This window comes from Spermophilus citellus, assembly GCF_964194105.1.
Source record: "Spermophilus citellus genome assembly, chromosome: 13".
NCBI classification, from domain to species: Eukaryota; Metazoa; Chordata; class Mammalia; order Rodentia; family Sciuridae; genus Spermophilus; species Spermophilus citellus.
Window position 1 is genome coordinate 83826678 of NC_138193.1, and position 13908 is coordinate 83840585.

Sequence of the window (13908 nt, forward strand, 5' to 3'; positions counted from 1 at the left end):
TTGATTACTTTGACCCTCTGCTACTTTTTTCTTTAAGACAAATGACATAGGGTGTTAACAACCATTCCCAATTAAATAAATACATTCTGCATACATTTATTCATTCACATACAATGTTACCCATTTGTTCAGCCATTCATTTACAAATTGATTCATTCACTAAACATTTCTCAGGTCCCATAAACATCCTATTACTAAAAGATTCAAGAATGAACCATAGTTATGTCTCTATTTTCCTAAATCTAAACAAACCCACACCCTAAAAGCTTTATGTGGAAATGAGGTAGAAATTGGCTGTGCTCCTAAAATCTGGAGAGTAGAAATGCCAATCTCCAAAGTGTATTTGCAAAAACGCATAGTGGCAGGATCACAGGGTAGGGAATGGGTCTGGCTGGAAAGATCTCTATATGTGTATTTTTATCATCCGTGTGTTGGATGAAGCGGAGAGCTGCCAGATAGCTTCTTTTCGACAGCTTGGAGTTACTGTTGGGAACAGATCCATGTATGGAAGCGAAAGCCGAAAGGCACAGATAAGCTGAGATCCAGCTATGCAAACCATGTTTAGAGACACTTAAAGGACAAGCATCCCAGGTCCGTACTTTCTGGTAAATTTGGAGAAGCCATCACACCGGATCTTTTTTCACATCCAGCTCATGCAGACTGAGCAGCTAAGACTTGACAGAGGTAGGTGCAGGGCTTTTGTGATGAAACTTGTCTAAAGGATTATTTGTGAATATTCCCTTCTGAACCCTGGAGATTCTTTAAGGGAAGATGCCAGATAAAATTTTAAAAAGAAAAAAAAAAAAGGAAGATTTGGGTCGGGACTGGGGACTGTTGACTAAGAGGTATTTAACAGCTCTGCCTTCACAAGACAGTGCAGCTTGGCTATGCAGGGAAAGTGACAACACAGATTAGCTGCCAAATAAAATCCCTTTGTCCTGGGTCACTTACCATTTGGAATTTTGTGGATCTGAGTCTTCCTCAACATTGCCAGCACCTTTTGGAATGGGAAACAGCTTCCCACAGGATTCAGATACTCCCTGCGCATTTTAGGGTGGGGTGGGTGGGATTTTGTCATTTTCCTTGTTCCTTCTTCCTAAGCCAGCAAAAACTCACACGTGTGGTTAGTTCTTCCTTAGATATAGGAAGAGCTGCTCGAAAATGACATTATTATTTTTGGCAGCTGAAGTCATGTTTGCAATATTTCTCAGCAGCTCAGAGGTTGATTACATCCTGTTCAAAGATTCTTGGGTTGTTTTCACAAACATGGGGTCTTGCGCAAGTTGAAGTTGCTGAAACCAGCTGTAAGCCCTGGATTTTCTAAGTACCTTTAGAAGTTTTTCTCTCTTCCTTCCTTTCTTTCTTTCTTTCCTCCTTTCTTTCTTTGTTGTGAATGACTAAAATTTTAGGAACTTGAGGAAAATTGTTCCCCCAAATTATTATCACTTTGCTATCAGTGACCAGTACAGAAATAGTAGATTCTGGCAAAATAGCTATAGTTATATATAGCTATAGTTATATATCTCAAAAATCTGAGGTAAAGGGATGGGTTATGAAGAACAGCATCGACAGCTATGTGACTATTCTCTATTTCCTGGAACCTGGCTAACCCAGCTAAGTCATATCAATTTCACTTTGGGATGCTATTCCAGATAATTCCCAAATTGTAGTTATTAAATAATGAAAGCAGCTTCATTAAAATTGTGAACAAAGTTTTCGAACTCCTGCCAAACACAAAAGTCAGGGGAAAAAAATTATAGGTCATATCTACAAAATATGCATATTTTCCCAAGATTGAATTAAAATAGTTCTTACACTAGATAATGGAGTTTAGACTTAAGATTTACCTTGTTGAGAATGATAGGTGTATATTTTGAGTACAACGTGAAGTGACTTTTCATTTAGTTTTCAATTTTATAATAGAGCTTAAGCTAGGGGGTGGGGAGGAAAAGAAATAGTAAATGTGATTTTCTTTCCCCATGACAAACATGAGGTGGAAAACGATGAATAAAAAAGTGTAAGAAAAGAACAAAAGTAGTTTGTAATACTAACGAAGAAGATGTTTGCTGGATGAATGAGATACCTGGGAAAGGATTAATGGATATAGAGAAAATGACTACTTATGTGGTGACTTCTTCCCAACCGTGAATGTTCCATTACACTAAAAAAGTGGCAGACAAAGAGAAAATATAGCTTTATTTCAACAATAATGCAGCATCATTATGAAAATTATTATTATACCAAAAGACAGATTTCACATCAAATTATTCTTTTATATATCTATTTACATTGGTACTGTGTTAAATTAACAGCACAGTTAAACTTTCTCTTTCTACATTTCTAAAATAGACTATTTTACTTCACTGAAAAAATACTAATATCCTGGATCTGAGAGAGAGAAAGAGAGAAGGAGAGAGAGAGAGGGAAATAAACTATGCCTTCTTTTTTTAAACTAACAGAGACAAGCTGTCATAACTTTAGCTAAAGTGGAACAGGCCTACAAAAGGATGGTTTTAAAATACTTAATTAAACACTACATACCAGCCGGCTTCCCAAAAGGAACAGCACAGCAGGAGTCTTTGCAATTTTCAATATGTAAAAGGTTCATATAAACGATGCCACTCGTATTTGTGAACAGATGCAATGCATACATGTCACCATGCAGTGTTTTCTCATTTGCTGAATGCCAAGTCCATTTCAAGTGTGCAGCCTTCATGAGCAATGTCTGCTCTGTTTCTCTTTAGCAAGCAAATTTGAAAGGCAGAATGTAAGTAATAGAAAATGACTTACTGCTATTTTTATGTATCATATGTTAACATTTTTTGGAAGAAAATTAATGGCAGTCAAGCTGCTTGCCCTCTTGACTTGTGACTTCTTAAGCACTCGGCAGTGATGACTATACATGTACAAAATCCTGAGATCATGCTTAGAGAGGAGAATCAGAAGTGCTGGCAGTCTTATGTGAGAGCCAAATGGCTTTGATGCTCTATGTTATAGTCAGCTGAGGTATGAAGCTAATTCATGGTGGTTAACAGAAGAGTTGAAATTTGTCCCAATGGCATGGAGCACAGTTTTGAAGTTTCTTTCTACTTAATGGGATCAAACTAGATTGCCTGTGCCCTGGTCTATTGGAATACAATGGTTTTGAGGAAAAGGACTTTTCAGGGGCTTTAATGGGAGACAATATTTCTGAATGTTAGGAGAGTTTATATGAAAGGAAGAATAGGGATTTACATTTCTGGCAGCATGAAAAATTTGGCCCAAAGGAAAGGTCATTAAGTTTTAAAGAAAAGATACCATTGGGGTTTATTCTGTAAAAAAAAAAAAAAAAAAAAAAAAAAAAAAAAAAAAAAAAAAAAAAAACCCTTTCTCAGGTTATTTAAAACAGTGACATTGAATTGTCCTAGTCAGAGCTCTACAAGATTTCAAGAACTTAAAAATGTTACAAAAGGAGCTGGGGTTTGGCTCAGTGACAGAGTGCTTGCCTTGCACATGTGAGTCATGGGGTTCAATCCTCAGGACCACATAAAAATAAATAAACAAAATAAAGACATTGTGTCCATTTATAAATATATAATATATTATATATTTATAAAAGGCCTGGGACTAGGGGAATGTCCTAGGGAGGAATTTGAAGACCAAAAAGGCCATATGTTTCCCCAAGGTCAATCAAAATAAGTTGGAGGATCCCCAGAATCCAGATCACCTGGTATTCTAATCAGAATTGATCCGCCCAAGCAGAACCTCTTTCAAATTCTTAATCTTAAAGTTGCATACTTTCAAGTTTCACAACAAGGTATTACAAGAAAATTGCATATCAGAGAATTGTTGAAGGTATTTTTACGGTATTATAAAGTAGGGAAATGTAAACAAGTTCAGATGGCATTTAGTGTTGTTGAGTGAAAAATGGCTTTTCCTATCCTGTTGACTTCTCCTGAAATGAGTCATGTATCTCAACTCTGTCTACACATTAAAATCACTTAGGAGAGGTGATTACCAACTACACCCCTGATGAACTAGTTTATGGGGTCCAGACAATAGTAGTTTATTTTTTTAATCTACCTCATGAAATTCCAATGTGCAGTCAAGAGCGAGACTCAGTTTCATTTCACAATTTAAAAAAAAAAAAAAACATGGTAACTAGTTTATTTATGTTTAACAGGGAAAGCTAAAAGACCCACAATTGAAGGTTACAAAAAATAATAAATAAATAAATGAATAAATAAATAAATATTTTTACTTAGAAATGTTATTTCTGATTACTGATGGTCATTAAAAAAAAAGGGTTATTTCTTTGCTCATAGGGGATTCCTATTTAAAAGTTTCTGCATTTCTAAAAAGTTTTCCCTATCAAGGAAATGGATATCTGATAATCATTCATAGTCCTTGGTCTGAATCCTATGTGAATACTAGCCACAATTATTAAAAAGTGTAAAATGTATGTATGTGATATTATGGCTGTTAATTATATTTGCTAAATAAAATTTTATATTGATTTAGCAAATCATCAAACAGCCATCTCCAAAGGGCCTACTAGTTTTGGATCGCAACAGTTTTCTACAAAATGTAATGTTTCTCTTAAAAAAGAGAATTTTTTGCCTCATATCTTCTTAGTAAGCACCTAGGAATTTGGTGAGATAGTGCATGATTTTATGCAGAAGATATATTCATTTACGAATTAAAAACTAACACTAGACGAAATACTAAGAGGGTATATACCGTCCAGTGCAGATTTCTTCTATTTAAGTAGGAGATGAAGACTGAGTGAACACCCTGCAAAGAAGGTTCTGAAATAAATGCTGGTAGAGACTGCTCAAGTCAGTGAGTAGAGGTCAGGGAAATGACCCGTGTTGAAGGGATTAAGTGGAGAAATGCAAATAAAGAGTTTAGTATAATAACCAATTAATGATGACATCATCCTTGTAATCAATATTAAAATCAAATAAGTTTCTATCAAAAAGAAAGAAATTCCTCAACACAAAACATCTTCAATTATTTTCTGGGGAAAAAAAGTGTGTTTAAGTAAATGAGATAGAAGAATCTATTGAATATTTACCCAGAATCTATGTATAAGATGCCAATTAATAATGATAATGGACAATAATAATTGTAACTTAAGTCTCTTAGTGTGTTTAACCCTTTCCCTCTAAGAAACAAGACACAGTCATATAAGAAATTACGTTATGAACTATTACCAATTACAAGCTATTATTGAATTAAATGTAAAAAAACATAATTTTAATAAATTATTTCTAATCTTCATGTGACCATATGAAATATAAAGAAATATTCGTTTCTTTAGCCATATGCATAAAATGTATTCTGTGAAACAAAATGACTTTTGTTGTTCTTAAGCTAAAATCCTAAGATTCATCAACTAAGCTATTTACTGCCATGCTGTTCAGAAAACTATGTCCTTACCAAAAAAAAAAATTCTCCTGTTACATGTTGAGCTCTTTCTGTTTTCTAAGTGTACTTCTAAGCAAGCAATGTGTATTAGTTTATTAATGTTGGCAATTATCTTGTGAGATAATTACCCATTTTACTGATGGAGACACTAATACACAAAAAGGTTAAATAATATGCCAAGATCACAGGGTTAGTAAACAGAGAAGGCTGAATTTGAAGCCTGTGCTTAGCCTCTGTGTTACACCATCCAACAAGTATTTCCTGACATTTTAGAAATGGGAACAAATAACAAAATTCATGTGTGAAAAGTTCAGTATGGTGCTAGAAAGAAGTACGAACAAAACAATGTTATTCGTTCAGATTACTCTTCATTTAGTTGTATATGTTTAACGAATAAAACAAACCATTTGAAATACCAACTAAATAATAGCATTAACTTCTCTTTAAAAATAAATATTTCTAAATTGTTGAGTAGTTAACCATTGTTGAGTAGTGACATTCTTCAGAAAGAGAGTTGAATTATTATTTTGTGACTATATTCCATCCTTATCCCCTCTATCATGTTACTTATCTTTCAATAAATATGTATTGAAATTTTTAACACCCTTTTCACCACTCTTCAAGGTTGCATAGCAAAGAGGATTTGGATAAAAATGAGAAATGAGATAAGAATCATTTAAATGAAACTATTGTATTCAAAAACTCATCCCTCATACATGTTAAATCCCATTTAAATTCCAATTCATAAATCTAAAATGAAGAACAAGAGACCCACTTGGCATTCAACCTACACTTAGATTATGTTTATAGGCATAGGACCTTTGGGAATCTAATGTACAACTTCCTCCAATATTGTGTCGTGCATTTAGTTTCATGAAAATTATAATGAAATATATTTAAATTAAGGCAGTGCAAATTATAGAGAATTTGGTCACCTCATTTTGCAAGAATATAATGAATGCTTTCTTCTTTTCTATTATTTTTATCATGCATGTTCAGAGCAATAAAAGTTAAACTCACCTTCTAACACTCTATTTTTACTTCACCACACATTCAAGATCACTTATTATATTGTTTCCCCAGAGATAATTTTGCTACCATTGATTTAAATATTCTTATGCCTTACAAAGTTAAATAGCTACTGCAAAACAGCCAGGCGAAAGAAAAAGCAAGTAATAAGATTAAAGATTTCAACAACAACAACAAAAAAAATGGAGTTCTTTGAGGTCTCATATACCTATTGACCTTGACAAGCTTTATATTTAAATATTATCAGCAAACAAGAGCTGATATTAAAACAGCCAAATAAATAGTAAACAACTGTAGTAATTTATATTGCATACCTTCCTGAGCAATACAAAGCATTGAAAAATAAAAACAAAGTATATGAAAAATACACCCAAAGTTGCATTATTAAAAAAAACACTAGCAACTTTTCCATACTTAAATTCAATATATATGTCTCAGAGCCAAGTTTGTAAAATCCCATGCTCTTTTGGGGAACACAGACTAAGTGAATAACAATGAATATTTGTTCCAAAGCTGTTTTGTCCCCTGTCAATAAACCTTTTGAGTACAGCTAAAATAACATACAACTAAGTCACTTGATAGAATTAGCTATTTTCCAAGGAATATACACTAAATATTCATTACATAGTAGGAAACAGATCTCCAAACTACATTTCCCCAAATATGGTCTGAGAACAAGTTTTTCATCAATAAGTTTGGTAAAATAAAGGATCTCAGGATCAAAAAAATATTGCATAGAAGTACTCTCCATCTCAGATATATGGAAGGCATGCTTACATATTAATAACTGTAAGAAATTCTACAGAAAAGTAATCTGAGTATGACCTTGAAATGTTAAACAATGATTTAGAGTCCAGTCAAGGGGCAGCTGAATCACTGCTCCCTAATCTCATAGCACCCATGTCAGATATCAATCATGTCATCTTCATTGATGAGCCCAGATAAGACACAAAATCACTGTCAGTAAAGAGTTGCTGGTACCCAGCACCAATTGACGAGAGTTAACACATATGATGAACTGTAGTTGCCATTCAATAGTGGCAAGATCTTCTGAAAAGGGCTAACTTGAAATGAATCCTCTCTCTAAAAAAAATAATTTGACACAGATTTGTGGTTTGAACATGTAGGACAGGCTATTTAATGACTGTATATGTGAAATGAATACAAAATGCATAGTTTATAGAATGTCTATTAAGCTCCATTGACATCTTTAACACCAATATTTCATATATATCCATAGCTGTTCTAATAGAAAAGTTTTTTGAATATTATTTTTGTTGTTTTGTGGGAGATGATAACTGTACAAACAAAGTAGATTGAGATTACTGTAGAAGATAAATGTATGTATTTGTAGGTATGCATGGGTATGCTTTTTATTGTGTTCTCAGGGCACTAACTCTGCCAGTATGTCACAACAATATATTGTGCAAAACCCCCACTGTACCAAGCTATACTGAGTACCTGAAACTATAATGAGTACTAGGAGACAGTCCTGAACAATAGAATCACATAAATAGACTGTTGCAAGTTAGTTTGAAGAAAACTGTGAGAAATAATAAATAACACAGGCCTGTGGAGATGTGGGTAGAGGCAGAAGAATATGCAAAATCTGGAGGAAAGAGAAAGTGTCTGAATTACACATAGAAAACTCTAAGTTACTGGGATTACAGGAGCCCACCACCTTGCCTGGCTCTATTAGTGTTCTGTGTTGCTCAAGCTTTACATGTGAGACAGTCATGGAAGCAACAATGAGAACATCTCCCATATCTTGTTAAGAATTTGGAGATTTGGTCCCAGGTCAGTTACAGGGGAATAAGGGTGGTGAAGGAGAACCATGGAAGTGTTCTAACTATGAGAATAGGCACACTTGTGGCATCCCCTTTAATCTTGCATATCAACTACCATTTTCTGACCCCAGATAAATAATAAATGTTGATGAAAAACTGAGTAAATGAATATTTTTACTCAATCTAGGTAATTCATTTATTACCTGGAGTGCATTATTACCTAGCTGAAAGTCCTCACTCTAACTAATCTCCATACTTGTACTAAAGGAATAGAGAAAACAATATTAAAATGTCATTTTTTTCTCATAGTAAGAAGGAATAAAATAAAGTATATATTATGTTTAGTTCCTATCATATAGTAATTGTTCAATAAATATTAAGTATTCTTCATTCAGCAAGCATTTATTAAACATCTAAAGTCTGAATACTCCTTTTGGTATATAAAATGATATATGAAATATATAGCCTTAGGAAATACCCTCAAATAATTTATTAATAAAATTCCAGGTTGTACAGTTTTCAAAGACAATTGCAGAGGTTGATAACTGAACAGCAGCACAGAGACTAGGAGGGAAGTGGGGAGTCAGGCTACAGCGGTTTTGCCCTGCAGTGGTTCAGATGAAGGAGTGGCACACTGGAGAGAAAAACCATATAGAATTTTTCTAGAAAAAGTTTTTAAATGACTATAAATTCAATAGAATATTGATTTCCAGGATTTTATTTATTTTATTTGCTTTTCTATATTTATTTTCCTAGAATGGACTAAATAAAACAAAACACAGTCTTATTGGAGTATAGACATGGATGATGTTTCAGTCAGCATTTTTGCTGCTGTAACTAAAGACAGGACAAGAACAATTTTAAGGATGGAAAGTTTATTTGGGAGCTCATGATTTCAGAGGTCTCAGACCAAAGACAGCTTGAGGGTTTGGGATGGGGCAGAACATCATGGCAGAAGGGTGTGGTGGAGGAAGGCAGCTTAGAACATGATCTGCTCCACATGGGAGGAATAGACGAACTCTAGATAGGGCAGAGGAGGAGTGGGAGGGAAGGGAGGGGCAGGGGGTTAGAAATGATGGTGGAATGTGATGGTCATCATTATCCAAAGTACATGGATGAAGACATAAATTGGCGTGAACATACTTTATATACAGAGATATGAAAAATTGTGTTCTATATATATATAACAAGAATTGTGATGCATTCTGCTGTCATGTATTTAAAAAATAAAAGCAATTTTTAAAAAAAGAACATAATCAGCTCCATTCAGCAAGGACAAAATATATATCTCAAAGGCACACCCCCTGGCACCTACCTCCAGTCACACCCTACCTGCCTGCAGTTACCACCAAGTTTTTCTATCAGGAGATCAATGCAGAGATTATGTTAAACTTCTTATAATCCAATCTTTCATCTCTAAACTTTCTTGCATTGTCTCAGACATGAGTTTTTGTGGGGACACCATATATCTAATGATAACAGATGGAAAGGAGAGACTTTATTTTGAAAATGATATTAGGGCAATATTTAGAGATGACGAAGATAATTTTGATGCTTTATAGAAAGATCTTGAACAGTAAATCAAAGAGGAAAAATAGAAAAATTTTCTTTGTTTCGGTGGTCATAGCACTGTTTGAAACCCACCCTTGCATCTGCATGGAGTGGGAGATGATGTACTCTTTTTTTTAGATTTTTAAAATTTGTTTTAATTAGTTATACATGACAGTATAATGCAGTTTGATTCATCATCACATATAATGAAGTATAATTTTTCATTCTTTGGGTTGTACATGATGTAGAATCCCACCGGTGATATAGTCATATATGTACATAGGGTAATAATTTCTGATTCATTCAACTGTCTTTCCTACCCTTATACCTCCTTCCCTCCCTTCACTCCCCTCTACCTAAAGTAACTCTATTCTTCCCTAGCCCCTCACCATTGTGAATTAGCAATTGCATATCAGAGAAAACTTTTGGCCTTTGGTGTTTTGGGACTTGCTTATTTCACTTAATATAATATTCTACAGCTCCATCCATTTACCAGCAAATGCCATAATTTCATTCTTCTTTAAGGCTGAGTAATGTTCTTTCATACATATATATATATATGTATATATATACATACATATATATATGTGTGTGTGTGTGTGTGTGTGTATATATATACATATATATATCTTTTTATCCATTCTTCTGTTGAAGGGCATCTAGGTTGATTCCCTAGTTTAGTTATTGTGAGTTGAGCTGCTAGAAACATTGATGTGGCTACATCAGTGTAATATGCTGATTTTAAGTCCTTTGGATATAAACCTAGGAGTGGGATAGCTGGGTCAAATGGTGGTTCCATTTCAAATTTTCCAAGGACTCTCCATAGTGCTTCCCATATTGGTTGCATCGCAGTCCCACCAGCAATACAAGAGTGTAATTTTTCCCTCTCATCCTCACCAACATTTATTGTTGTTTGTATTCTTGATAATTGCCATAAGATTATGTACACTTATTGCTAAGCTTTGGTCAGATCTTACCTTGGTGGTAGATGAGAAGGGGCTAGGATTTGAGATCTTTAGTATGTGGGGAATTAGAACTATCAAGAACAAGATAATTCATAAGCCAAAATAGATGTGACCAGCCCCTGAAGCACTTAAAACATTTGTTTTTCTTGGTATATTTTTCCTATATGACTAGGAAGCTGTACTGGGTGATTTCTAGAAAGTGCTTTGCTTCTAAGTGTCTGATTCAATTATACCTCCATTTCCCAAAGTGAAGTAGGTAAACTGTATCCATATTCGTCTAAAGACTACACACACATCAAAAGAGAATTCTTGCCAATCAAAGTATCTAGAACTGAGGGAGACACCAAATGAAAATTGGCAACTTCCTTAAAAATGTCAGTACTCTGAAGTCAGCAAGTGTGTGTGATTATTTTAAACTATTTTGCTAATTTATACAGAAATGTTATATCAAGAGAATACATACATCACAAAGAATCAGAACGCTAATGTGTGTGGGGTATGAGAGATACAACTCAATATCCAAGCCAAATACAAAGAAAAGCAGAATAAGGAGGGAGATACAGAAGGATAGTGGAAGGAAATCACATTATAGGGTGGTTAAAATAAATAAATTTGAGCAGAAAATGAATTGAAGAAAGGAAATGAGTCATGTGAATAATTGGAAAGGTGGTTCCCAGACACGGGGATAAAACAGCAAAAGTAAAGGCCTTGAGGTAGGGGCACACTGTATGATTCTAGAACTGTCAGGAGCCCAGCGTGGCTGGACCAAAGCAGAACAATATTAAAAATATTGCATCAGAGATGTAGCCAGAGGCTAATCCATTAGGTCTTTGAGGCTCTTAGATTTATGAGACTCCATCTGGGACTTCTTTATGAGGGTGCTGGGAAACCATTGGAGGGTTTTCAGTGAAGAAACAAAACGATCTAATTTACATTTTAAAAAATTCTTTCTGGCTTGAGTAGGCAGGGTAGACTGAAGAGAGGCAAACACCCTATACCCCAGCCAAAAAAAGAAGCAGGGGATAAATACCTTACGGGTTGAGTATCTATATAATTGTTCATCAGAACAAGGATATTTTTGAGAGTGAAAGTGGAGTTGTTAATAATTGCAATGGATCAACATCAGTGAACTAGGAATGTCCCCAGCAAGCTGGGACATAGGTTTGCACTAATTAAAGGGCAGTTTTCAAGAACAAATGAGTACTGAGTAGTTGTTCAAAGAGAGGCAGCTAATATTAATAATTTCAAACACTTTCACATACTAGATTTATAAAATATTAATGGGTAATAGGCTAAAAATAATTTTATGAAAGAATAAACTAGAGATGACTCAGGTAAACTGATTCTTTATTGAATGAATTTGGGGCAGTTTTACTGAACTAATCTGCCTTGGGAATATCTTCACACTGATTTAGTCATTCAGTGTCTCTCAAAGTCATTTTTTCACAGATTCTATTTTTTTTTCAAAGTACTAATTAGTATCTTACGACTCCTTTCTTGGAACTCAGTATGAGAAAGCTATGCTCCGGGGAGAGAGTGGAAGGGGTGAATCTACTCTTAGAAATAAATCTAAATTTTAGTTAGATTGCTAGGTAGATGTGTCAGCAGTGTGAGAAACCCCAAAACACAATTTTTAAAAAATTTTGATTGATAAATAAAGATTGTATATTGCTGTATTATTCAAAGTGTACAATGTGATCATGTGTGACATATACATATATATAAATGCAATTTAGAAACAATGGCACCCTGATTCAGCAGCTAGCAAAATCTCCATGATGCCCTTGGTCTTTATCTTTTCCCATTTCCATGAAAATCCAATATTCACTTTATGCTTATAGTATTATGGACTTCTAATGCCTTTAAATTCTCAAAGACTTCTTTGTTCCTGTCAATCTCCCCTTGCAAGGACTAGGAATCAGAGTCAAAGACAGTGGGCAAAGAACAAAACTTATTCTGAATCAGCCATTGACATGAAGCCAGTACCATATACAGAAAAGTAAAGTATGAAGGTAAGAAGATGAGCTCAGAAAGGAAAAATGTAGTCAGTTTGGTCACATAACAAAACTGAGGATTTTCATAGGTCCTGGGATGGAACATATTGCCTGCAGCTGGATTCATCCCAAATTTTGATGGGACTTGTCTGGGTTAACCTGCCACCAGGACACTTTGAGAATGAGTTACCAGCTTGCAATCACCAGTTCACAAATGACCTATAAGCTTTTTGAAGCTGCTTAAAGAGTACTCCTCTGAATCTCTTCATTCTATCTAATATTTCTTTGGGGAGTGGAAGTGTGGTGGGTATTGTACTCTCCTGTAACTACTACAAACAATGGAAACTGGCATTTAAAGCAATTCCTCTATACCAGTGTTTTTTTTACATATATTAACTCATTAAATCCTGACAATAACCATATGAGCTAAATCCTATTGTCCCATATTCAGATGAGGAAAATGAGGAAGCTACTAAGTAAATCTGTCCAAGATCACACAGTTAGTAGTAAAGCTGGAGAAGTCTGGCTCTAGAGTCAAAGCTATCATCCACTCTATTATGGGCAAATGCATTATGGAGATACCCGAGGAAGGTGGCTTTTTTCTATGATATTGCAGGTTCTAGTCCTTAGGATTCCTATTCCACCTGGCATTCCCTGAAATCTCTGAATACAAGAAGTCTTATGTTTACCTCAAACTTTCTCAATGGCACCGGTTGCTCTTTTTATCAAATGTATATGAATTTCTGCTTATAAGTAATGTCTGAAAATTCTTCTTTGAATGTGTCCCTAGTTTCTATTTTATGATTTAATTAGTCTGTGTGTTGAGAAAATTGACAGGAACAACTAAGCCAAGAAGTACTTGAAAGCTCCAAGTGCAGGATCTTGAGAGCCACCTCTATTTAATTTCTTCTATTTTTGTTTTTGGCTTTTTGTATCTTAAATGCCATTCAGCCTGTTTTCATCCTTCATCTTTGAATCTATTGCAAAAGTAGTGAAAATGCTTTTCATATCTTCATCTAATACTCTGCTATAGTATTTGAACAAAACCACAGCCAGAGCCTTGCTGCATAGGATTCACGATCCAGCCAGTGTCAGCAATCCTTGAGCACATTGTTGGTGTTTCATCTGATTGCATTATCATTCAGTCCGCATGTCTCCATTTGGTCCAAAATA

The 13908-nt window shown here is 34.7% G+C and overlaps 1 protein-coding gene across 4 annotated transcripts in view; it reads left to right on the forward strand.

The window, feature by feature from the left end:
• The first annotated feature begins 385 nt into the window (after window positions 1-385).
• SLC8A1 (solute carrier family 8 member A1) overlaps window positions 386-13908 on the forward strand; it is a 362317-nt gene continuing 348794 nt past the window's right edge. For 2 of the 4 annotated variants that reach the window (XM_081264073.1, XM_081264075.1), the window contains exon 1: window positions 386-684. In XM_081264073.1, coding sequence (XP_081120199.1) covers window positions 654-684 — 31 coding nt within the window. In that variant the 5' untranslated portion in view covers window positions 386-653. The remainder of the gene's footprint in view (window positions 685-13908) is intronic. The other 2 variants (XM_081264074.1, XM_081264076.1) reach the window with 2 other exon arrangements.